The sequence below is a fragment of the Trichoderma atroviride genome, chromosome 2 (assembly GCF_020647795.1).
Source record: "Trichoderma atroviride chromosome 2, complete sequence".
NCBI lineage: Eukaryota > Fungi > Ascomycota > Sordariomycetes > Hypocreales > Hypocreaceae > Trichoderma > Trichoderma atroviride.
Window position 1 is genome coordinate 5,999,028 of NC_089401.1, and position 24,036 is coordinate 6,023,063.

Genomic DNA, 24,036 nt, shown 5'->3' on the forward strand with positions numbered 1-24,036 from the left:
GTACCTAGTAGGTATTTTGTATGACTCGCGGACGACAGAAAATGTTCATTCACCCTCTACATTGAAGTGGGCAAGCAATTTCCTCTTCAGGCCATATTGGTGATTAAAAAGATCTGGCATTGCTCTACACGTAATATATAGGCCAAATGTACCTTTTTTTTCTTTCTTTTTCGCCTTGTAGACAATTCTGGTTGTGGCTACCGACGGAATTGGTGAGACCGGGGGTAGCTCTTAAAAGAGCAATAAAGAGCATCTCTAACAGCTTACTCGTACCTTTGTCTAGCACTACTAAGAATAACTGGACGAGCGTTTTCTTCTTCTTTCGTAATTTCTAGCGTTTCGGCCCCGTTGCCATCTTGGGCAGAACGATTGCTATAATTGGTACTATTGTCCCGTTCTAGGAGACCAGTTCTTCAAGTACACAAAAGCAAGATCAAAGGATCCAATAGATTAATGGATCAATGGATCGATGGGTAGTATCCATTGAAAATTGCTAAAACGGCAATACGACCAACGGAGTACGCCTAGCGACTGCCAAGGTAATCTTCCGGGTTCCTGATTCATTATATAAAAAAGTGCAAGGTCAAGGTCGTTGTGTAAGTGGGCTGTGATGCTCCGGAAAGCATCAAAGTTCGCCTACCATGTACAGTAAACAAGGATACTTTTTCACCTTCTGTTCTCCCTTCCGCAATGGGTCTTCACTGAAGCGAGCTTCTTCATTTTTTTCTTTTCCTTTCTACACCCCTCTTTGTTCCGTCGCTATGCGCGTCTAGCCCTATCTGATTTTCTGAAGCCATCACGAGGAGAAGGAGAGCAAGGTAACCACGGCTTCGGCGACGTTAAGCGATGCAATGGGCAATCGTATGATGTGGTACAAAGTAATAAACGTCTATGAGCCGAGCCGAGCCTGTCATCCACTCTGCTATGATATTATTCCCAATGTCTAGTAAAAGCCCCCCCTCCGTGTCTGTTGCCTTGATGGCATGTCCATCAATCCAAGAAATCTGCCAAGAATGATTTGTGAGAGTCTGCTCAAGGCCGTACAACTCTTTCACGCGCCACCTCGTTCTTATGCTTATTTCAGCATTGCACGTATTTGATGTCACATTTTAAACGCTCAAGAATTAATTTGCATGAATAAGATGTAACCTCTGCGCCCATGTTTCATCAGGTTCCAGTGACGCATCTATTACCCAGCTGTAGATACCATACTTTCTCATATGCGGTCTACATGCGAGAAGGATCTGTGCCATGGACTAAGTGTATCGTTGAATAAATTGTAAAAATAAAAGCTAAAGAATGCGCAATCTAAATGTGTTGGGCTACATTTGTGGTCTCAATGAGGCGTAACGCACGTGTAGGAGACAGAGCTACCTTTATGAGCACCATTCTCGCCATTGGTCTTGTTACAAGTTGAAGTTCAATATTATAAGAGAGCGGTCTATAAATATGCTACAACAAGTGGCTTGCAGGAAATATATCAAGTGCGCTGAGGCAAAGTCTAATAGATGAAGCAAGGAAATGGAGGAGGTAGAGAGGAAGAAAAAGAAACCCCCCCCCCCCGGGAAAGAAGATGAAATAAATAGAATGAGAATGAAATAAAGATTATCGACAACATTCATACAATCTCGTTCTCTACTTCCTAATACTTTCTGAGCTATAGATAGAGCCTACTATGTACATATTCTTTTGATCTCTGCAACAACATACAAAACTCTAGAGTCGGCCTATTCTATTCTTCATAACTGCCCTTGAACGTTCCGCGATGAAGCCTTTCAGGGCTAATATACTACTTAATCAACGTATCAAGTCTAATTACCTTTATGAGCTCATACCATCTTCATATGTCCAGGCTGTTTGGTTGCCTTTCTCAAAGATCCGTTGCCAACCATGAACAGTGATACTACCACGTTTTTATCGTTTAGAGGCAAACTTATACATGCCACCTTTTTCATCTCTCTCAGAATATCTTGGAATCTCGTGCCTCTCCTCCAGCCCTATCAATTGCTAATTATAACTCTGTATCCTCTTACCAACTTCAATACGTAAACTAGTGATAATTGTCCATTACTGATATCAACCAGAAGTTCAAAAGACCCAATACATTCTTAACAGGAAATACTACATGGAAAGACAATAGGTAATCACAAACAGGAGCCAGTCAGCAATATGCTCGATTACGACACCCCAAAAGTGCCAATAGCACACGCATCATATCAAGTAAAGCCAGTGCCATCGCATCAAAAACACCGTAACGTCATGGCATACTTTATTTGCATCTCGCGTAACTGCCTAATATACATTCTTTTTCTTTTCTTCATGTCCCGCACACATGCTGCCAAGAATTCTCCACCAACCAAGGCCAAGTGGAAATAGGAAAATATCACCACCCATCGCCATGCGCCGTGCCAACCAAGGATAGCTCCGCCCACCGATATAACAGCAAGCCAAAGCAACATCCAGAGTCCCCCTTTTCCCTTTGAAATATACATAAAACACGAAGGATCCTCCCTCCCTATTATTTTTTTGCTCAGTAGACTATCCTACTAGCCCCTGAGTCCCCCTAATCGCAATGAACAGATGCAGCCATACCAGTAATGGGATGGTAAGATGAAAAAGGAAAAAGGAAGAACAATGAAAAAAAAAATCGAAATAAAAAATCGACGCCAGCCTAGGCTTGCTCATACTCCACCACCAAAAACAAACCAGATAACTTTTAGGAGGGCCTGGGCCAAAATCCAGTCTCGTCTCCAAGCTTCTCCCACTTCCGCTCCGGCAGATCTCTAACCTATTTTGTTCGCCTTTCCCACGAAAGTGTGAAATACCATCATGCTAGCCATCCTAATTGTTGGGCATGGCCTTGATAAGCTCGCAGCTTTGTTTTTCTGTGTTTTTCTCTCTTTTTGGTTTGATACGCTGTTGATGTTTTGTCTTATGGAAAGTTCAGACTGGCACGCTCGTCATCTAAACGTTTGCGGCCTGGGCGCCTCCACGACCACGAGCAGCGCCGCCGCGGCCACGGCCCTGTCCAGGGAAGTTGCCTCTAGCATTCTGGCCGCCAGGACGGTTACCATCGAAACCACCACGGCCACGGCCTGAGGCATTACCACGGCCAGCGCCGAAGTTACCGCCGTAGGTGTTGGCCTTGGGTCGTCGGGGCTCGACAACAATGTTCTCGCCATTAACGGTAAGGTTCTTGCCGGCCAGAGCAGCTTGGTAGCCCTCAACAGTCTTGTACTCAACAAAGGCACAGTTCTAAGAAACATACGAGTTAGTACGACTTATTCTCACCAATCATTATACACAGGGAAGAGGGGGAGTTGATCGGCGTACCTTAGCACGGTTGATATCGAAGTAGGTCAGTTCGCCAAAAGCGCCCAGAGCACTTCGAAGTTCGGCCTCCTGAACCTTCTCTGTGACGTACTTGACGTAACCCATTGTGCCCTCTTTCTCAGCATTCGCAGCAATAGACTGAGGTCGGTTTTGGCGCTTGGAATCGGCGCCAGCGGTCTGCCATCCAGTAACTTCCTTGGCAGCCTCAGCAGCAGGGGCAGATGCCGGTGCAGCAGCCGCAGTGGTGGGCTGAGCAGCAGCAGCAGCAGCAGCAGCAGGTGCGGGAGCCCTGTTCTGAACTGGAGCTGGGGGGAGTGGCGGTCTTGGGAAGAGGAACGACTGGTCGAGGGCCGGCGGCGGCAGCGGCGCGGCTGGCCCAAGTCATTGGCACTTTAGGAGCAGCCGGCTCAACAGGAGGAGCAGCCTCAGGCTTAGCAGTGGGCTTGTGGGCAGGAGTAGGGCTTGGCTCCTTGGGCAGCTCAGCAACCTCCTTGGCCTCTTCCTCGGCAACTGCTTTAGCAGCACTCTCAAGGTCAGCTGGCGCGGGCTTCTCCGGCTCAGCAACGGTGGTCTCTGCAGCCTCGGCAGGCTCTTCAGCATCAGTACCGTTGACCTTGGAAGCCTCCTCGAGCTTCTGGTCCACTTCGTCGGCGTTGACAGCCTCGATCTTCACATCCTCCTCGGCGGACTCGGGCGCGGCAGCAACGGGCACCTCGGGGGGCAGATGCCTCTGGCTCAGCGGCAGGGGCTTCCTGCTCGGCCTCGGCAACAACCTGTTCCTCTTCATCTTCGCTGATATATCTGAGCATGTCATTGAGGACGAAGTAGCCAGAGGGCTGCTGGGCAAGAACGAAAGTCTGCACAAACTTCTTGGGCTCGCCAGACTTGTTTGAGATTTCACCGATGACCTGGATGACGATGTTGTCAAACGAGGCTTGCGAATCGACGTTGGATACTCGGACTTTGCAGTCTTGGAAGTCAAGCTGCTTGATGCGCTCTTGGATCGCCTGATTGGTACAATTTTAGCTTGGATCGTTTTGTGGGGAGGGAGAGGGAAAAAAAAGCCATACCTGACGACCAACAGACACGTTGGCAACCTGGGCCTCGAGTCCAGACACGAACTGAGATTGCTTGCCGTAGAAAAGCTATTCAGATTTCGTCAGTATCCAACACACGTCCTATGAGCGCATTGTTATAACTCACGTGAAGCTTTTCTGGTGATTTGCTCAGGGTGGTGTAGTATTGCTCAACAAAGTACCAGCCAACCTCATCCTTGGAAAGGTTGTTTCCGCTCGCGTCAGCCGGACCCGTTGAAACGGCCGGCTGCTCAGCGGATTTGTACTGGTCCTGGGTGGTGAATGATCCGTTGGTAGCCATGGTTGGAAGATGGAGCTGAAGTCGGAAAAGAAATGTTCGGGATCCAAAGGCGTGGGGGCGAAATGAAGTTATCGTGGGGCAGCGATCACGTCGAAGTTGGGTATCAACGCAATCCAGAAGAAGAGGAAAATTAACAAAGCAGGAAATGACTGTCTCAACGAGCTGAATGCTAGTCCAAGAGAGAAACGAATTCTTCGATAATCGGGAAGAAGGGGGAAGGTTGAGGAGATTCGAGTGGAGGAGCTGCGGGCACTTGTGGGATGACAAACAAATCGAAATCGATGCACAAGCACAGGTGGGAGTGGAATTGAGAGCGGCACAGAGAGTCCAAAGAATATAGAAGCTGGCGAAGCTCACAAATGGACGACGGTGATGGTAAAAGTAGCGGAGTCGTGGGAGTTGGAGAGGAGGGGGAGAAGAGAGACGGATTGCACGGGTGCAAAAGGAAGAGATTGGGCGGGAGCTTCTTTTGAAGTTGCCGTTATGATGTTTGGTGGGCGGGCGAAGGAAAAAAAATACCAAATTCTGGGTCAGTCAGTCGCCTAAGCCGCGTGGTCTGTGCGCCGCTCATTTTCGGAACGGAATTAGATAATATCGCGGGGGAGGTTTTCCCGGCTTGCATGCATCATGGCGTAACCAAGTATGTATGCTCTTTGTTGATCTAATCAAGGCTAACGGCTAATGGTTCCATGGCCCGCCAATGGCTGCAGCTTGTTTGTTTCTGCAGTGAAAGAAACAAGAACGCAGTGCTCTCTTCTTGCTTGACTGAAACACAGGGCCTGGACAATAAGAAGCTCAAACAAAGCAAGCGTCCCATTTAGAGCTGAGTGCTTTGTTTCTGTCCCCTTGCATGCATTGGTATATACCTCTAGGTAGCCAACGGCCTACATGAATGGACCACGCAAAGGTATAATATTACACATCACATATAATGTGTGATGGTTCGGTAGGCAATGACCAGCAATTCTGCCCCGCAGGCCTCAAGCATGGTAGATCTTGAAAGAGATGCAAAGCCAGGGGTTTAGCAGATGCTCATCGTGGGTCCCTGTTTTAGCCAATTGAAACTCTATGTCAAAACGAGGTTCATTCTTGAGCTTGCCAAGCAAGAAATTTAATTAAGAATAAATAATGAACGAATGTAGAAATGATAATGGCCGACAAACTTTAGAAGTAGATCCCGTTGAGTGGTGCTGTGAAAGTACCAGCCAGATAACCGCTACAAGTACTAGTACTCCGAAGTAGTATACAGATTGCAATCGTATCATTGCCACCAGCATAACACCGTAATGAGTTCAGCAAATTCATTTTTATCAAGAAATCTTCAGCTCAGACAGCCATCTCGAGCTTTTTTGACCCTCAATGACGAAATGAAAAGTCACATTCAAGCACACCTGTAACCCGGTCAGACATCCCTGGTCCAAATTCTCGGTGAGCTAATGCGGGGTGTTGCCGCACACCTAGATTTTTTTTTTAGCTCACCTTGATAATAAATTTTCTTATCGCCAAAAAATCTAAAATCTACCCTTACACCTACCTAGCCAGGTCAAAAACTTGCAGCAAGTTTACGGATTTCTCTTTTTTTTTTCCCCCTCCCATAATCGCCATCTTCCCCCTTTTCTTTAATTACTCACATTTACGCATTTTTTTTTTCCAAATTCGCCCAAGATGCCCAAGTCCAAGCGCGCAAAGGTCGTCCACCTCACCCAGGTCTCCAAGAAGACCCGTGAGCAAAAGGATCAGCTCTTCCAAAACATTCGCGATCAGGTTCCCGAGTACCAGCACTGCATTGTCTTCAATGTCGATAACATGCGCAACAACTACCTCAAGGAAGTGCGCCGGGAGCTCAACGATAGCCGGTACGTGTTCATCAAAAGGGAAGAATAGAACTCGGAGAAAAGTTGGCTAACCGATTGTTTGCGACGAAACATAGACTCTTCTTCGGAAAGACAAAGCTCATGGCCAAAGCCCTCGGACAGACCCCCGAAGAAGCCATCCTGCCCGGCATTGAGGGCCTCGCGCCGCACATTGCCGGTACCGTCGGCCTCCTTCTCACCAACCGCCCCGTCAACGACGTCCTCGACTACCTCAACGGCATCGTCTCCGTGGATTTCGCCCGCGCCGGCGTTACCGCCTCACGCTCCTTCATCATCCCCCCCCGGTGTTGTGTACGCTACTGGCGGCGAGGTCCCCAAGGAGAACGACATCCCTCTCGGACACACAATCGAGCCTGAGCTGCGAAGACTGGGCATTCCCACCCGAATGGTCAAGGGCAAGGTCGTGCTGGGCGAGGAGAATGGCGAGGGAGAGGGCTACACTGTCTGCAAAGAGGGCGACGTTTTGGATTCACGGCAAACCAGACTACTGAAACTATTTGACGTCTGCCTGAGCGAGTTCAAAATCAAGGTTCTAGCGTAAGTTTTTTTTTTTTTTTGTCTCCTCTTCACAGACAGAGTCATCATCGCCATATGGCATTCATATCTGACAATTTATAGATACTGGAGCGCTGCGACCAGCGAGGTAACAGAAATCGAGCAAGCCGCCATGGAAGGCGTTGAGGAAGATGAATAAAGCACTTTGATCAACGATTTTCGAGGTTGTAGTTTTTTTCGGTGGAAAATGTTCTGTGTGCGTGCAACATATACCAGCAACGGATTTGTTTGGGTATTTCGGCGTTTCCAAGGTTCTTCTTCACAGGGTTTTCAAAAAAAAAATAATAGAGGGACATTACATGTTCATATACATATGCATATGCTCCTGAAATGATGATCAAGCAATAAAGATGGTCTGCGTCTCAAGTCTCTCTCATCATAATTGTAACAGAAAAAGTAACTACGCATCTGTTTTTCGCATAGCCGCAAAAAAACAAAAGATTAATTGGCACATCAATTGATTACTTTGTTTTGCTTTTCTTTCTACTCTTTTTCTTCTCTCTTTTTTTTTTTTTTCTGGCTCAATGTCTTTATAAAGAAAACTCATTGCGAAAAACAGACGAAAGCAATTACCTCAGTCTTGCAATCAGCAGGTCACAAGAGCTTACCTCGGACTTTACCTCAAGCTCCAAATTTTGTAGTTGCTTTACCTGCCAAACGCCCTATAATACATAACGAGACAAGATATTTCTTCGTCCTGTCCCTATTATTAAGTGTTTCCTGTCCAGTAGTGACAAGCTGATTGATACTCGGTATTTGATAGTAGTGGCCTCTCTCTCTCTCTTTCTCTTGACCAAGAAACCAGCGGAAAGAAGGATTTGTTACCCATAAGTCAAGAGTGGTGGGCTACAAGCTAATAAAAGACGACATAGGATAAGAGATCGGGGGGGTGTTGAAGTTTTGGTGATCTAAGTGTCTGAGAATGGTCTGGTGGCAGACTGCAGGCTTCTTACCCTTGAGAGGTGAAAGAAAGGATGCAAAGGAAATTCGTCAAGCAATCATTGCTTACCCACCAAGTGTCGAAATTTGCGTCGACTTGCACCAGTCATCTACCTTAGTAGCGGCGCAGCTTTCGAGGGTCTTCATAGCCACCACCTTCGTATCCTCGCTTCCGGTTGTCGTCATCGCGTGGGCGATCATAGTCCCTTTCCCGATACCCACCTTCTCTGCGGCCAATGGGTTCCATGTTACTACCAGTCCGACGTCCCTCGCGGTCTCGGTCACCACGGTCACGGTCACGGTCTCGATCACGGTCGCGGTCGCGGTCTCGATCGCCACGGTCACGATCGCCATATCGGCCGCCGCCATCTCGGTGGCCGCCAGATCTGTCATCATATGAGCGTCCGCTGCCTCGAGACTCATACCCACCACCAGAGAAGCCTCGATCTCCGTTTCTTCTGTCGAGGCCGGGGCCGGACGGCGCTCCATTGGGTGCTCCAAATCCGCTTCGGTCGCCCCCTCGATCGCCGCCTCTATCGCCGCCTCGGGGGCCAAAGTCGCCGCCACCGCTTCGGAATCCGCCTCCACGGCCACCACCAAAGCCTCCACGGAATCCGCCTCGGCCTCGGCCTCCTTCGAAACCTCCCTTGAAGCCTCCGCGGAAGCCTCCTCCTCCTCCACCACCACCACCTCCTCCAAAGCCTCCGGGGCCACCGGGGCGAGATGGCATTGCTCGGGTATAGCCTCGACCGCCTAGGCCACCGCCTAATCTGCGGGGCAGCCAGTTCTTGGCAGTCCTGCCGCGTTCAACATCCACCTTGATACGCCTGTCTTTGATGCGAATGCCATCACAAGCGTCCAGGGCAGCTATTCGTTATTGCGTCAAGAGACGCCAATGTCAGCAACTCTTACCATAAAACTTTGCGCGGATTCATGGTTCATAGATTGGGAAGGATGAGACAGGCAAGCTTGAGGGCCTAGTGGACGTCTCTCGTGGTATGCTTCTGCAGATGGGCAAGCTTGAGGGCCACATCTTCGAGGTATATCCACCGGAATTTGGATTTGGAATGGTCATATAGCATAAAAGGGATGGGGAAAGTTTACCTCTCATATCCTTTTCGCGCTCAAAAACAACAAATGCGTAGCCTCTGTGTGGTTTCTTCTTCTTATTAGGCTTCTCGTGAGCATGGGTATCAACAATAATGCGAATCTGGTGAAGCAGGTCAGTTCCAGTTCTCAGGCTATAACGTAGACATTGATGGATACGGACACGCTCAATGGGGCCAAACCGCCCAAACTCTCTTTCCAGATCACGCTCCTCGGCGTCATAGCTAAGGCGGGCAACAATGAGAGTCTTGAAGGCATCTCCACGGATGTTGGGATCCTCGTTTGGTTTAACTATCAGCACCAGTTAGTACGGCAATTAAAATCTGCATCAAAGCTGCGTTCCAACTTGACTTGGCATCCTTACATTGTTTGGGCCCCTCGGTAACAAGATTTGTAGCATTCTCCTGTGTCTCTCGCTTTTTCCGATCGCGCATCTCCAGCCAGCTCTCGGTGGGCTCGTACTTGTCCGTCTCCTTGTACTTTTGAAGCTCAGGCAGGAAAGCAGCCACGCCGCCGATGGGAGCCGTCCTGCGCTTCTCAGGCGCATGGTCAGATGGTTCTACCCATCGCAGCGGAGGTCGCGCGGCAAAGAGCGCCAACAAGTTAGGGGGTAACTTGTCGGTCATCGCGTAGGATCCGGGCAATCGCCGTCGTCGCTATCGATTGGCAGGCAGAGAGAAGATGCAGGACTGTTCGGTCAGAGGCGACCACGGGTTCTGGCGTCCCAGATATCAAGATGCCCTGGTGCGAACGGGTTATTGCCTGCAGCAAGTAGCGTGAGACAAGCTGCCGCGCGCTCTGCCAGCAGTAAATTCGTGTAGCTTGACTCCAACTGAATTGAGTTTTGCCGGGGTTGTGCCTTGTGGCGCTAGCCCCGATCCGTCCGGCCATCGAATTGTTTCAATTTTCGATGCTGCGCTAGACGTGCTACGAGCTCGATCATGAGAATAGCGGCTGGAATATTCAGGCCACATCCAAAATGACAGTCAAGGCGTTGCGAGCCATTGCTGATGGCAAGGTATGCGGACGATTTGCACAAATTATTGGCGGAGACGAACTGACTTGGAGTTAAGAATGGCCTGGGGGCGTTTGTCCTTCAGTGCAGGAAGCTGGATCTGCATTACTGCGACTGGGCGGGCAGCTCAAGGGGAATGAAGTAGGCATATTCACACAAGCCGAAAGCATGGTCTGTTCATCATTGCTAATCTCATCTTCCGTATAGTGGCTTCATCAAATCACTGCTTCCCAAGTTCGCAGCCGCCAACCCCCAGATCGAGTTCGCCGTTTCCCCACGACCCGGCAAGCACCCCGTCGTCGTCGGACACTACATCAACGGCCGTACAAAGCCCATCTGCGTGCGCAACCTCTCGCCATACGAGATCCTGCAAAAGGTGGAACTGTTGAGAGATGCTAGTGGAGAGAAGTTGAGGAGGACGAACAAGGCTGTTCTGAGCACCAAGCCCAGTGTCAGAGGCATCTGGTCTCCGTACCACGGCAAGGGAATGGCTGTATGATTTGAGCGAATTTTCTGTTTTACTACGGTTTTTTATGTATTATGCCCGTGTATTTGTATTAGGATGGAGCACATAGATAAAATTGGTATTGGGCTGCTGGTGCATATAGGACACACCGCTACAAGATGTAAATCACTGCAACTTGCTGGGAATAATGTCCATATCATTTACGAATTTTATTGTCTTATCGGAAGCTTCATTACTTTTTTTATACACTATATTTAACTTTTATCGGATTATGTTTTCTAGGCAAGAGAAAGCATTTACTGCTTCTGGCAGTTGATGATGTCGACAACTAAGGCTCGTTAGCATATGAGAGGCAATACAGGGCAAAGTCAACAGTCTCAACTTACAAGCAGGCTTGAGAGAAGCACCGCCGACGAGGAAACCGTCAATGTCGGCCTGCTTGCTGAGCTCGCCGCAGTTCTTCTCGTTGACGCTGCCACCGTACAGGATGCGAGTCTCGTCGGCAACCTTGTCGCTGACGTTGGCCTTGAGCCACTCTCGGATGGCCTTGTGAACCTCCTGGGCCTGCTCAGTGGTGGCAACCTTGCCGGTGCCAATGGCCCAGATGGGCTCGTAGGCGATGACAATCTTGGACCAGTCGGAAATCTGGGCCTTGAGGGCGGCGAGCTGCTTGCTGACCACATCGATGGTCTTGCCGGCCTCGCGCTCCTCCAGGGACTCGCCGCAGCACCAGATGACGCTGACGCCGTTGTCAGTGGCGTACTTGGTCTTGAGGGCAACAACCTCGTCGCTCTCGCGGAGGATCGTGCGGCGCTCGGAGTGGCCCAGGATGGCCCAGTTGATGCCGCTGTCCTTGAGCTGGGAGACGGAGACCTCGCCGGTGAAGGCGCCATTGGGCTTGTCGTAGACGTTCTGGGAGGCGACCTCAATCTCCTTGCGGAGGTTCTCACGAACGAGGAGCAGATGCAGGTAGGAAGGAGAAACGACGACCTCTAGAGAGAGAAGAACAGGGCGGTTAAAATTGTTTCGTTCTGTTTCACCAGAGCGCCTTCAAAGGACAAAACGAGCACATACCGACGCTGGGGTCGAGAGTGGCGTTGTTCAGGTTGCCGACAATCTCCTTAATGGACGAGATAGACCCGTTCCTGGCAGTAGGCTTCCATCAGCTTGGCTTCGCTCCCAGTTTGCAATTGTCCATATCCAAAGCCCTGCGCTGTTTTGACCAACGCGGGGCATGGCGGGGTGGTACGACGACAGGAAAGAAAAAAGGTAACACAACTCACATCTTGAAGTTGCCGCCGACGAAAAACTTGCGAGCCATTGTGACTGGAGTAGAGAGTATCGTGTGAATAAGGGTGCTAGGAAGCAGATGCAAAAAGACGCAAATCCAAAGAGAGAGATGAAGCTGGCGTCGATGATGTAGATTGGCGGTAGCAACGAGAAAACGTTCGAGCTTCGGGTGGAGGGGCAGAGCAGCTGTTTAGCTCCAAACATGTGCCGCAAATGCGCCGAAATCCGGTAGACGACGCTGTGTGCTGGGATCGGCCCCACCATCGGCTACGAGTATAAGGGACCAGACATCTGTTATGTGTCTATAATATGACATGGCTACTAGAGGGCTTCAATTGCTCATTACATTTTAACAGTATGCATCTAATGTTTTATGATTTATGGCCTTCTCGGTAGTGGACGCTTCATGTACCTTTTGACAATGCTTCTTCTATGCTTTTCCACAGCGAAAAGATCTGCGTGACTGGCTACGTATGTGGCTCTACTTGCATGATTCATGAACATATAAAGGGAATCATCACCACACCAGGGGATATAAAACATATGAAAGGGAATGAATCAGCCGCAGAGTTGAAACAAATGTCTAAAGCTTGAGTGTGATAGACAAACTTCCCACCCGTATATATAGAGACGATGCAATGCCTCCCCCCCAACTCCAAAGATCTGCTACCCTAGCATAAGTTCTTCATCACAAGCTTGAATTCACCCTACACTCTAGCCAGAGCAACCCAAGTCTGCTTCTGAAATTATTTCCTCAGTTTGCCACAAATAAAAAAAAACTCTGAACCATGTCCACTTTCTCATACCATTTGGATCAAGAGCTGATGATGCTCCATTCAACCGTCATCGCCCTCAACGAGAGTCTCCTGACTCTGGACACGGCGGCACAAAACGCGGCACAGAACGTAGCACGAGAGCCTGAAACAGCCCTAAAGCCAGTTCGCGACGCAACGACGTACGCCATCGGCTTGATTCACAGCATTTATCCATCGATTATGACCTTGAGGGGTTCTGTGCAAGTACTGAGAGATCTTGGATGGTAGGCCCTGTTATGGCAAGCTCGCTTTGGTTTCATTTGAGTAAAGATGTACTACTCAAATAAGTCTCAGTAGAGAGCTCATCGTTCGTGAATAGAGCCCTGTTACACTGTACCACGGCAGAGGTCGCCTCTTGAGCAGTTATTTACAGGGGAGTCAGTGAGCCAAAGACAGCATTGAGTAAAAAGCAAGTAGCAATAATTCATTGTCATCATGAAAGTATATACCAAGTCCAACCCATAAAAAGAAAATATACTAAGAAAATCATCACCAGTGAAACTGGCTGAGCGAATGCCGGTGCCCTAAGAAAAGGCATCTAAATCTAAAGTACCGAAGAAAACCGAGGGTATTGACAAAGAAAAAACCATGTGAAGACAAGAATGAGTATCAAATCAAACGCTGTTTATCCCTTTCAAACCCAAATCCTAGCCCAAATCCAAAATCCAGATCCAAATCCAGGTCCAATTCCAAACCCAAAACCAATTCCAGCCAATACTTTTAGCATCCAAGAAAAGAAAGAAAGATATAAAATAAACAAAACTGGGATGCTTTTGGTTCATCCATAAAATCGATGAAAACATCGCTCCGGCTCAAACCCCGAAGTAGCATGATGAGCTTTGCCCAGCAGCCACTATTCTGCTAGGCTTAGCAGTCCGTGATGGACGTAACCCACTATACGAGACTGTTTACTCGCAGGGTGTCCATGCCATGCCATGGGGTGTATATATATGATGCAAATAGGAAAATAAAAAGGAACTAGCCCGCGTGGAGCTATATCATGGTAATAAACGAGAGACCAAAACACAACCAGTCATCGACACTTCAAGGGAGATAGTGTCGGCCGTTGGGTGCCAACTCAGTCTTGATGTTCACTTGGGCCGAAGTCATCTTGAGCATAGCCTCAAGGTGCTTTTGGGCCTCAGAAATGTGCTGGAGGTTGTGGACATCGTTGGGCTTGGTCATTCGGCTCAGCATATCAGTGACGACCTTGTGGTGGTCCATCCACTGTTCAATGAGAGGCTTGACAGGGGGCTGCTTTGGCTCTGGGGCGGGCATCGACTTGATTGAGGCCTTGCGGCTAGTGGAGCCTTGGGCATCAGAGACATCAGACGACTTGCGCTTGCGTCCCTTGGCGGCTTGCTGAACAGCTCCAATAGGGGAGCTGCCAGCGCTGCCGTGATCATTGTGAACTCGCTTCATGTGGTCTCGCAGATTCCACTGGCGCGGGAAACCGCTGCCAGGAATGGATCGCTCACAACCTTCATGCATGCAGAGGAAAGGCTTATCGCCGTGGCCGTGAAGACCATGAGCTTCACGCTCGTGGCGAAGAAGGCAGGCAGTAGAGGAGAATCTGGCACCCTCGCAAGCTTCAGCCTTGCATCGGTAGGGCTTCAAGTGGGAGTCAACAAACTTGCTGTAAGAGAGGTTGGTGATTAGCATTTGAAGTCTGAAAGGATAAGACCACACAGGCTTACTCGTAGTTGCACTTAAGCTTCTCGGGCTTGTGGTTGCAGTTTTGCTGGCCCTCCCAGGGGCAGTGAAAGAGGCCGTCTCCCTTGGGAGTGACGTTCTTGTACAGAGCATGGTCTCGGGCAGACTCTCCCTCATTTCCCTGTCGGCGGGCGGTATAGGCTTGGGGAAGAGAGGAGGTATCTTCCATCTGGGACACGGCGTGTTTGTGAAGGTCCTCTGGCATCATGGGGATTTTTCTGTCTCTAGAATCGAGCCGGTAAGAACATGTCTCATCCACATTGTGGAATATAACATACCTGGGCGATTGGCAAAGCTCGGGGGAAGAGGCAGGGCTGAAAGGAGCAGACTGCCATGAATCATCAATGGTAGCAGGGGAGGAAGTTCTGGAGATGGAGCTAGAAAAGCAATCCCAAGTGCTGGGGGATGATGCATCCGGGACAGAATCATTGGCAAAGTGCATCTGAGATGGAACCACGTGGAGCGGGTTCACGTTATGGACCGGGAAGGCAACGCCATCGGCACCCAGACCCATTTCGAGAGAGGCGTAGTCGGACCAGTACATGTGGGACGAAACACCGTGGGCATCTGAGTTCAAGAGGCAGGAATCCATTCCGTTCATGGAGCCAGTAGATTGAGATCCACTCCGGAAAGCTTGTGCATTACCTCTAGTGCTCATATTAGACATCTGTGTCGGTGAAACAGCAGAGCCGTTGGAGCGGCTCGAGCTAGCTCGAGACATAGCCTGGGCTCCTATGTGGATGGACATGGGCGCCTTGGGAGCGGCCCATGCCACCGCAGCGGGTTGGGCCTGATCAAGTCTGGGTCCCCTAGGTGAGTTATGACCAGATGCAAAAAGATATTCCTCGGCTTCTCCTGAGTGCGATGATCCATTGTCCGGGTAATCATGTAAGTTCTGTGGCCCTTCTGCATTTGCACCCCACGACGAACCGTTCATAAGGTCCGCCGTTGGTTCTGTATGAGAAAAAGAAAACATGGCAGGGGTAGGCGCAGCCATAGATGACTGGGAGTAGCTGAAGGTGCTAGGTCAGGTTAGTGTGCTGTTCTCACCACCAAGATTCATCAACGTAGAAAAGAAAAGAGAAATAAGCAAGACTAGGCTTGCGGTATCAACTTTGATCCTACGAGGGGGGGTCAGTAAGCTAATCGTAGAGTCAATAGGGGGAACAAGGTCACACAAACCCAGCCATAGACAAAAGAGGTAGTTGTTCTGACAGCAAGTCTTCACAATCCCATGAAAAAAAAGTATCCATATTGGGCTCCGGCTTCAAGAGATGAGTTGGCGTAATCCAGCGTGGTCCAGTGTAGTCCTTTTTTTTTTGGGTCGATTTGTGACTCCAGGTCAAGCAGGGCAAAGAAGGGCAAAGCAAAAAAAAGGACAAAGCTAACAAAAATTCATAATCGCGTACATTCATTTCGAACCGAGAGGCCAACAAGGTCCGGACACGTGAGTCGAAAGACACATGGGTTTTGGAGTCGGTGAAGGTCCAGCTCAGAGTAAGGCCAGTTGTCACAGATCCGCTTCTGCAAGTTTGCGTTCGCAGTCAAATTAAACTGCTTTCCGTCCAAGTCCACGTGTAGACCGCTTAGGGCCAGCTGTACAGTCGTAGGTCGTGGGGTGACTGGTCATCCCGAGATCTAGAAAAGCAGGTCCGTACATTCGCTGGATGGTCCAGAAGGTCCTCTGGCTCCGCAGGTTCTCCGTAGCAGATACGTGGCTCATGCAAAGATTTGGCCAATGGAAGATATCGAAAATCTGTCGCTTCAATTCAAATAGCGGGCCGTTTCTTACCAGTGGCACAAGGCCAGAAAATTATATATGTCATTGATTTCTCAATTGTTTCCTTGTCCGGCTGGACAAGTCCTGTTCCAAAAAGAAAAAAAAAGTTCTGTTCCGTTCAGAAGGTCCGCGTGGCTATTCCAATGGCTTTTTGGCATCCTGGTGTATCCTGTGGCTGGTTTCAAGGCGGCAAGACAAGCTGACAGAAACAAAAGAAGAAAAGAAATTACATGATACTTCGCTCAACAGGACGCAATTTGAAAAGCAGAAACAGAACAAACGAAAAACAAAAAAAAAAAAAAACCGAAAAGCAGAAAAAGCAGAAAAAACACGCAATATCCTGAGCATAAAGAAAACAGTACCTGGGCAGCGAAGAGACCTCATCAAGGTCAACAGCATTATAGCTAGACATGTTTGCCTGGTGAGGCAAAAGAGCAGCTGTCATTGTATCCCGGATGGAATCTGTGAACAGGGCCCTGGATGGCAGATCCGGCAGGTCAACTTGGGAGAGTTGACGGTGAAGATCGAAGTGATGGTGGCGACGAAAAAGTCCCTTGGGTTTACTTGCAGTTCCTGACGGCTGACTGATGATGAGATGGGGGCTGCAAGTGGATACAAATGAGAAGTGAAAAGTCGGTCTTGGTACGATGATAAGAGGATTCAAGGATGTTTTGGGCAGAAACCGTTGGGCAGAAAGAAGAATTAGGAGAGGAAGTTGGGCAACGAGGGGGCCCTGCGGGTTTTATCATTGCCGTCCAGTCTGACTCTCGATCCGAGTAGGCGCAATACCCCCGCCGCAAGCGTGTCTCACCACTCAGCAATGCCAATAAACGGCCGCCGCAATGGCCTCTGTGCTGGCCGCAGGAGTGCGCTGGCGTGTTTTCGTTGAGGATGATAGGCTCGCTTTACAGGGGCCTGCATGGTGTGCTGGCGCTGGCCGGGTCTCTTCCTTGGTTGTTGGATGGATCTAGTGGAGCACGAGACCGACGAAGGATCCTATCATTGACGAGCATCGTCGTGCGAAGTGACGAACAGTGGTGATGGCTGCAGGCCAACACAGCAGTGCAGAGGAGGCGGGCACCAACGAAAATTTTTTCTCTGCCGCAGTTGCAGGAGGAGGAGACGGCCGGTGAGGCGGTGCCGCGAGCTGGTGCGTTTGGTCTCGTTTGACATATAATGCCTCGCCGGTGAGAGGTGATTGAGGCGAGCCGTGAAGCAGCTGTTCGTCGCCAGTAGATTGCCGCTCTGGCGAGCCTGTAGAAAAAGCACGGCGGTTGAGCGTCCCCTGGTCCTTGGCTAGCGGTCTCAGACCCTGTCGAGCGAAGAAAACAAGCCGGGTCTGGCGTTGCGAGCAGCTTCAATTCCGTCATTGCCGGCGGCCGCACCCCAGGACCGGCCAGGTCAGCCTACTGTATGTGTTGTGTGTTGTACATGCTGTCGGCGGCTCGTATCAGGCGGCCAAGCGCTGCGCTCTGCATGGTGAAGCGTAACATGGTGGACCGCGCGAGGGCATCTCGAGCCTCTCGTTGGCCGCTTGCAAGGTCTTGGAAGCGGGGTTTATCAGCACCAGCGTCCAAAATGCCGCCAGAAAGATGCGCTGGCATGCAGGCAGGGAGCGTCGCAGACGAATAAAGAGCGTCGACGGTGATCACGCAGAAACGCGATTATGCACCTGCTCAGCCATTTCGTCACCGCGCGCGGGCAGGTGAGCCATTGAAATAAAAGAGAAGACGACGTGTCGACTGGTTGGAGGAGAGCGGTTGAGGTTGAAACAGCCCAGGCCGCAGCAACTGCTGCATTAGCTAAGCCGCCTGGCAGTGGCATCTTTCGAGCTCGGTCCTCCTCCCCCTCTCCTGGATGAACCAAAACTCCCGCGACGATATTCGATATTTACAGCATAAATTTCTGCAATTCCAGATACCTATACAGATAGATGGCTTGAAGCTGTGTCTGTTGCTGCATGCTGTATCCCGAGGAACTGGAGGTTATCCCGGCGGCAATTCTGATATCCTATCTGGTGCTCACATCTGTCAACCATCTGCGCAGGGAGAACCGGTTCTTTCTCTCTAGGCTGCTTCATTACTCGACAACAACTGATACAGCCCACCAAGGACCTATCGGATTTCTCCATTGGTGCAGCTTCCGCCCCAAGGCAGAAAATACAGCAAGTGCTGTGTGCATAAGTGTGCTCAATCTCGTTCGCAGGAGTCCTCAGCCGCAGTCTTACACCGAAATGAGCCTTCAGCCGCGGCGAGGCATCATGACGATCGCCTAGGTAGGCTTATAGAATCTTCTTGGCTGCCTGAAGGCTCATTTCGGATGGGCTGATTTCAATTTCCGCCTGGGACGCCGGCAGTCTCAGCCCGTTGGGCTCGGCTGGGTGCCATTTGTTGAATCGAAATGGCTGCCCGATTTACTCATAATGAGCCTCTATGCCATCTACCTACCCCTTTCAACCGCGCCCTTCCCTTATTTTCTTTACTAATGAGCGACTTATTCGATTCTTCATATGCTGAAATTCATCTGTATCATGAATTTTCGTTATTTTCAGTGCCAATCTGGTCAATATTTGCAAACATTCTGGCATTCTCACGTTCCGTTTTGTACGGAGATTGGAGCGAACCGCTCCCTGTTTGCTTTGCATTGTTTTGCTGCTCAGAATTGTCGATCATTTTTGAGTTGGATCCACTGTCCCGAGCTCCACGCTGAGAACAAGGTTTGGTTTGGCGGATGTAACCGGGGTGGTAGGTTGAGGCCTGACTGATTCGTAATGCCCAGCTCATGGTTTGCTTTTCCGTGTGGCATGTCTCGAAGTCGTACTAGCATTCGCACTACATCCGAGTGTCACAGGTATAATGAGCATTCTAGAATAAATAAGAGTGCTTGGCAGTGCCATGACGCTTGTGCTCCGTAGGACCAGCCTGGGATTGACATTGCGGAATTTAGGCTGTCTACATGTAGGTAGGTGGTAGTATAAAGCCACACATTGCTGCTTTGGGACCGTCGTTGAAACTGTCTCGGCTGCCTTTACGCCGCACTCCGTATACGAGATTGACTCCCAACGTCTCCACGCCGGTGAGCCCTGCACTAGAGGCCGGCTGCGCAGGTGAGCCCAGGTTGAAGTAATCTCGAGTTTCTCACTCTTGCAAGGTACTAGAGCATACACTCTGGCCCGAGACTGGATTGATTCTCGGAGTCTAATGCAGTTGACAATATTTCATAGAGGCAGGTATTAGTAGTATCATACTAGAAGGTGTAAGTGATAGCGGTACCTATCCAGTACCTTGCAGAGCGCCCGAATGCGTGTTAGCTCGCTGGTCTGTTCCAGGTACCCCGTCGACTCCAAAGGCCATCGAGAAATTGCGATCGATATTGTCCAACCCATGAAACGGGAGCGCCAGAGGTTCACCCATGTCCTCGGGCAGGCCTTGCTCTCGCGTGCTCGCTTATCCCCGATCCAGCTGATGCCGCCAATCTTCCAATCCCATTGCCCAATCGACCATGATCCTGACAGAGAGCTCTGAGCTTGGCTTCGAGCTCTATCCAGCTCTCCAGAGCTCCGAGAACCTTGAATGTACGTGCGAAATACCAGGTACATGCATGAGCCTCAGCCAAAGCCAATGGCAATGCGTCTCCTGCACCTATGCTGCCTAAAGAACTGCTAGATGCTACATACACATGTGTTCAGCCGAATTGGCCGACTGCATGCACTCCAAGCCCGCTGGGAAGCTCATTTTACGGCTCACGGCGTCTGGAATCTCCCAGCGAAGCTCGAGCAGTTCCCGGCGTACGATACGGGCGGCTCGGCTGAATTCGTCGTCGAAACCCTTCTCACTTGCTTCTCTCTCGCGGATCCGCTCGTCCTCGCATGAATGTTTCCCGCCGTGGATGGCCCATGCCGTGATCTAAGTGGGCAGCTTGTCCGGATCAATGCGGTTGGGCTGGAAGCAGACGCAGCCCAATGGCTCTCATGTTGATGCCCAAACGGACATCAGCCAGCCTACCACATGCATTGACCGCCTCCCTTGCCCTTTTTCCCTGCCTGGAATTTCCGGACCCCAGCAGCCAGGATGACCGCCGTTACTGCTTTGAGCTTTGGGCAACAATCAGCGGAGCCCAACCAAAACCTGCCCTACCCCACGATCGTGTGCCTCGCTCCAAACGTCCTGCGAGGCGACGAGATCCATGAAGCACCTCTGCTCTTGCCTCCTCCAAAAAGCAGGTTAGAGAGCATCACCCGCGTCATGAAACAGCCTCGGGGCCTTGCCACTCTGGTCACGTCTTCTGCCGCAAGTCACAGATTGGTTGCAGCATTCCAGCCTGTCGCTGCCGGCTCGCACCCTTGACCTTGATACGGCATCTCGTCCCACTGAAGGCTTCCGCCAACGTCCACCACGTTCCTGCTCCACCAGCAGCGCGCGAGAATCAAGACCAGACTGCACGTATGAAAGAGCTTCCCCTTGCACCTCTCAAGCGCGGGCCGTTGACCCCGGATCTAGTCGTAGGCGCCCGATTACTTGGGACGAAACAGGTGGCCTCGAGACCTGGCTGTGCCTGCCGATTCGACTTCCTTCTCCTCTCCTCGCGCCTCTCGATGCCAACCCGAGCATCGCTAGTGATCGACTCAGACCGGGGCCGCCCTGCTCTGCTCTCCAGACTAACGAGTGCCAAGTGCTGAGCCTACCGCGTGAGCTTGATCTACCTGCCTGTGCATAGCGGTACATAAAGCGTGTCCATTCCGGGGCTGACGAAGCAGTTGTCTTACAGGTCTATCTTGCCCAGACGAGCAGCGTCCATTCCTCCATTGCCTGGAATTTTGGATCCTCAAGGACGATTCGGGCCTTCGCACTGAATTTAGTGCCTGATACCACAACTTACATACCCGCCAGGGAGCTACAGCTAAGCTTGAAGTTGGCCACTCTGGATTGGTCGCCTTAGCTGTCCAACACACCGCCTATAGCTATAGCTCACTTTTTGTGTGAGAAGACCCAAAGGACCTCCATCTCCTTCGGAATACTTGCCTTCTCTCCTTTGGATTTTTTATTTCTTCGGGAAGCTTGGAAACTCCTCCTGGATTGCTTGCAATAGGATCAATGCCCACGGTGCTGGCTGGATTTACCTTTGCCGGATTCTGCAGGCCTCTAACAGTGCTTTTTTGAACCCATCTGTATCTCCTTTCTTGTCCTGCCTGTCTTTTTCTTTGCTTCTTGTCTGTTTCTTCTTGAGCAAATATTTATTGCTCTTGTTGCATCTGGTCCTTGCTTATCCATCGACTTCCGGACGTATATCGCTGCATTATCGTTATGAGCCCTGAAAACATGGCACAGCCTGGATTTGCTTACAACATGCCTTCCGCTACCAACAACCACTGGAACCCGCCTCGCAGGTGCGACTTGACAACTCCAGCCCAGATGAAAGAAGTATATGTGACTAACCCCGAACATAGCCTTTTCGCTGAACCATACAACGGCGGCAGACTTGCTGGGAGCCTGTATCCGATTTCTAGGTGAGACAAGACAAGACAAGCTCATCACGGGCCAGTTGACGGACGCCACGCTTACCATGATATTCTAAAGCATGAACTTCACGACCAATGCCTATCCCTGGGCTGATAGCCCTCCCGCACAATCGACTGCAAACTTTTCGAGAATCGATCCTCCAGTGTCGGCCCAGCAGTCCTATGTCCCTCGCTCTCCACCAGGGGCAAACAGTGGTTCCAATTCCATCTATCCCGGCCCGGTATATGGATCCCACAAGCGCAGCAGATCATCTGCTTGGGATGGACAGAGCAGATATTCACCCACAGGCTCAGTCGATGATATCATTGCCTCGCCAAGCCTGTCTGATTACTCCTTGGACAACGGCCTAGACTTTGGCGTCCCTAGCAACAAACCAAAGCAACAAAACAACAAGGCTCGGTCGCAGCGACGGCCGTCGAATCGAGACGAATTTGATGGCCCTCATCAATTCCTACAGCGCCCGCCCCCGGACGTTATTGCCATGCAGGAGAGAGAACTCCCGCATCTGCCAACCAACCTTCACGTCCAGGAACAAGACAACGTTCTTAACCAGGTTAATGACCGGCTGTCGCAGTGCGCCTACGATTTCGTGGCCAAATACCAGTTTCCAATCCCGCTTACTCAAGACATGAGGCCCGTAGAGAGGCCACAAGATCGAGAGTGGACCGAGTGGGTTTACCTCTTGAAGAGACTTGCCACCAAGCGACGCATTCCCGCTCGAGTGCTATATAACGGACAAATCAAACAGTTTGTCACAATCCTTGAAAACTCACTAGAGATGCGGCATGCTGCCAAGCATCAGAGCCGCCCTCTGAAAGATGATCGCAACATCCTCCAGCTCATTTCTGCTGGTATTCAGGTGGCTAAAATCCTGAAAGATGCGTCGGCGATGGACTATCTCGACCGACTATACGTTTCCACGGAGAAGCAGATACAGGAGCGTGCCAATGCACGATTCCGATCTTAAAACTTCTTCGTCCCATCTACACCAGTCTCTTTTTTGGCATTAATGATCACGTTTATTATGAGACTGCAAAATTTGAAAATGACTGATGATTTTTTTTTACGTTTTCCGTTCAACATGAAAAGAGGACATGGGAGAATATCAATATTTGTGTGCGTTATTAAGCTCCCTTTGCCCTCTTCTTACATCTATCCATGCATGACTAACAAATTGGGTTCAGTTTATAACATCTATTCATGCTACGCCATTACTAATGGTAATGACGACACGTAAACAAAAAAAGTTCGCTCCATGGCAGCCTGCTTGAGCAATGTAAAATGGCGGGCTGTAATGGGGACTCTGATGTTTTCTGTTCTTTCTGGTTCTTCTGTTTATACTATTATACTCCTCCGATTATGGCCCGCGTCATGGTGGCCCTTGCATTTGGAAGCTACAGGACATTCATTTTCAGTCGTCAGCAGCAAGCTGTATAACTATACTTGGCCTTGATAACGCATCAGCTATCTTTCAATTGACCAATCGGCATGAGATCCCAATAACATACTATTGCATTACTTGTATTAAGTATCTTGGTAATCAACCTCTCAACTACTACATACCACCTGCTGCAACTTTCAAGGAGGAATTTGGGAGAGCATATCACTTTAAGGGGAAAGGAGCGAGGAAGGGATGGGGAAGGGATGGGGAATGGAGTCATACGAGGCAGCTGTGTCATTGCCATGAGCGGCGATTGGACTAGCATACTATGTACCGCGTGAATTCTATGAGGATGACGACAGGCATAACCAATGAGAGTGTGCAATTGAGGATGAATTTTGGAAAATGAATAATTGAGGATAGTTGCATTGTAGGGCAACTGGCAATGTTTGTGCTGCCTCATGCATAATGTGCTCACACAAGTTGACTGTATAAAGTAAAGATCTGTGTATATGTAGGTATTGTGAGTTTGGCTGCTGCACCGGGATGCATTTGCGATGTAATCATGTGTTGCAGCATTCTGATGGATTTGCTGCTGAGCTATGGGACTAGGTAATATCTGATGGGCATTTAGGATGCAGATGCCTTTTCTCATTTGCGGGTGAATTATAGCCTGAGTTGGGGCAAACTGGTATATCACGATAGTGTACATGTCCGTGGTCCAGACGCAACAGGGCGGTGCTGATGTGGGCAACAAAGGCGATGGCCTTGAATAAGTCTCAACATAAAAATAGGATTCTGAGCGTGGCACGATGTTCTATAGTGATACTCTGATATGAGAGGAAATGTATCTCGGAATCTCGAGGCTGAAT

General features: G+C 50.0%; 14 protein-coding genes across 14 annotated transcripts; 7 read left to right on the forward strand and 7 right to left on the reverse strand.

The window, feature by feature from the left end:
* Nucleotides 1–2,964: 2,964 nt before the first annotated feature.
* TrAtP1_004829 (uncharacterized protein) lies at nt 2,965–3,438 on the reverse strand (the record flags this gene model as incomplete). Its single annotated transcript, XM_066112466.1, has 2 exons — nt 2,965–3,255; nt 3,334–3,438. 2 exons carry the CDS (start codon nt 3,436–3,438, stop codon nt 2,965–2,967), a joined length of 396 nt encoding a protein of 131 aa, XP_065968551.1.
* A 100-nt stretch (nt 3,439–3,538) lies between these two features.
* Nucleotides 3,539–4,147, reverse strand: TrAtP1_004830 (uncharacterized protein; the record flags this gene model as incomplete). The annotated part of the gene is made up of 1 exon (XM_066112467.1): nt 3,539–4,147. The coding sequence occupies one exon, from the start codon at nt 4,145–4,147 to the stop codon at nt 3,539–3,541; it is 609 nt and encodes a 202-aa protein (XP_065968552.1).
* Nucleotides 4,148–4,355: 208 nt separating this feature from the next.
* On the reverse strand, nt 4,356–4,710 carry TrAtP1_004831 (uncharacterized protein; the record flags this gene model as incomplete). Its single annotated transcript, XM_014084241.2, has 2 exons — nt 4,356–4,478; nt 4,537–4,710. The coding sequence occupies 2 exons, from the start codon at nt 4,708–4,710 to the stop codon at nt 4,356–4,358; spliced, it is 297 nt and encodes a 98-aa protein (XP_013939716.2).
* Nucleotides 4,711–6,375: 1,665 nt separating this feature from the next.
* Nucleotides 6,376–6,941, forward strand: TrAtP1_004832 (uncharacterized protein; the record flags this gene model as incomplete). Its single annotated transcript, XM_066112468.1, has 2 exons — nt 6,376–6,566; nt 6,641–6,941. The coding sequence occupies 2 exons, from the start codon at nt 6,376–6,378 to the stop codon at nt 6,939–6,941; spliced, it is 492 nt and encodes a 163-aa protein (XP_065968553.1).
* Nucleotides 6,942–6,969: 28 nt separating this feature from the next.
* TrAtP1_004833 (uncharacterized protein) lies at nt 6,970–7,278 on the forward strand (the record flags this gene model as incomplete). Its single annotated transcript, XM_066112469.1, has 2 exons — nt 6,970–7,121; nt 7,203–7,278. The coding sequence occupies 2 exons, from the start codon at nt 6,970–6,972 to the stop codon at nt 7,276–7,278; spliced, it is 228 nt and encodes a 75-aa protein (XP_065968554.1).
* A 377-nt stretch (nt 7,279–7,655) lies between these two features.
* TrAtP1_004834 (uncharacterized protein) lies at nt 7,656–9,972 on the reverse strand. The gene is made up of 4 exons (XM_066112470.1): nt 9,550–9,972; nt 9,349–9,476; nt 9,183–9,288; nt 7,656–8,945 (listed from the first exon to the last, which is right to left on the reverse strand). Exons 1-4 carry the CDS (start codon nt 9,809–9,811, stop codon nt 8,194–8,196), a joined length of 1,248 nt encoding a protein of 415 aa, XP_065968555.1. The 5' UTR covers nt 9,812–9,972; the 3' UTR covers nt 7,656–8,193.
* Nucleotides 9,973–10,108: 136 nt separating this feature from the next.
* Nucleotides 10,109–10,849, forward strand: TrAtP1_004835 (mitochondrial 54S ribosomal protein mL43). The gene is made up of 3 exons (XM_014084244.2): nt 10,109–10,203; nt 10,259–10,341; nt 10,408–10,849. Exons 1-3 carry the CDS (start codon nt 10,165–10,167, stop codon nt 10,697–10,699), a joined length of 414 nt encoding a protein of 137 aa, XP_013939719.1. The 5' UTR covers nt 10,109–10,164; the 3' UTR covers nt 10,700–10,849.
* Nucleotides 10,850–12,089, reverse strand: TrAtP1_004836 (uncharacterized protein). Its single transcript, XM_014084995.2, has 4 exons — nt 11,950–12,089; nt 11,741–11,811; nt 11,053–11,658; nt 10,850–10,994 (listed from the first exon to the last, which is right to left on the reverse strand). Exons 1-4 carry the CDS (start codon nt 11,985–11,987, stop codon nt 10,963–10,965), a joined length of 747 nt encoding a protein of 248 aa, XP_013940470.1. The 5' UTR covers nt 11,988–12,089; the 3' UTR covers nt 10,850–10,962.
* A 655-nt stretch (nt 12,090–12,744) lies between these two features.
* On the forward strand, nt 12,745–12,999 carry TrAtP1_004837 (uncharacterized protein; the record flags this gene model as incomplete). Its single annotated transcript, XM_014084245.2, has 1 exon — nt 12,745–12,999. One exon carries the CDS (start codon nt 12,745–12,747, stop codon nt 12,997–12,999), a length of 255 nt encoding a protein of 84 aa, XP_013939720.2.
* A 182-nt stretch (nt 13,000–13,181) lies between these two features.
* On the reverse strand, nt 13,182–16,959 carry TrAtP1_004838 (uncharacterized protein). The gene is made up of 4 exons (XM_014084246.2): nt 16,627–16,959; nt 14,763–15,506; nt 14,469–14,708; nt 13,182–14,407 (listed from the first exon to the last, which is right to left on the reverse strand). The coding sequence occupies exons 1-4, from the start codon at nt 16,707–16,709 to the stop codon at nt 13,816–13,818; spliced, it is 1,659 nt and encodes a 552-aa protein (XP_013939721.2). The 5' UTR covers nt 16,710–16,959; the 3' UTR covers nt 13,182–13,815.
* Nucleotides 16,960–17,670: 711 nt separating this feature from the next.
* Nucleotides 17,671–17,868, reverse strand: TrAtP1_004839 (uncharacterized protein; the record flags this gene model as incomplete). The annotated part of the gene is made up of 1 exon (XM_066112471.1): nt 17,671–17,868. The coding sequence occupies one exon, from the start codon at nt 17,866–17,868 to the stop codon at nt 17,671–17,673; it is 198 nt and encodes a 65-aa protein (XP_065968556.1).
* A 1,897-nt stretch (nt 17,869–19,765) lies between these two features.
* On the forward strand, nt 19,766–20,136 carry TrAtP1_004840 (uncharacterized protein; the record flags this gene model as incomplete). Its single annotated transcript, XM_066112472.1, has 2 exons — nt 19,766–19,838; nt 19,982–20,136. The coding sequence occupies 2 exons, from the start codon at nt 19,766–19,768 to the stop codon at nt 20,134–20,136; spliced, it is 228 nt and encodes a 75-aa protein (XP_065968557.1).
* A 198-nt stretch (nt 20,137–20,334) lies between these two features.
* TrAtP1_004841 (uncharacterized protein) lies at nt 20,335–20,610 on the forward strand (the record flags this gene model as incomplete). The annotated part of the gene is made up of 1 exon (XM_066112473.1): nt 20,335–20,610. The coding sequence occupies one exon, from the start codon at nt 20,335–20,337 to the stop codon at nt 20,608–20,610; it is 276 nt and encodes a 91-aa protein (XP_065968558.1).
* Nucleotides 20,611–21,567: 957 nt separating this feature from the next.
* TrAtP1_004842 (uncharacterized protein) lies at nt 21,568–22,750 on the forward strand (the record flags this gene model as incomplete). Its single annotated transcript, XM_014084247.2, has 3 exons — nt 21,568–21,650; nt 21,711–21,770; nt 21,841–22,750. The coding sequence occupies 3 exons, from the start codon at nt 21,568–21,570 to the stop codon at nt 22,748–22,750; spliced, it is 1,053 nt and encodes a 350-aa protein (XP_013939722.1).
* Between the last annotated feature and the right edge of the window lie 1,286 nt (nt 22,751–24,036).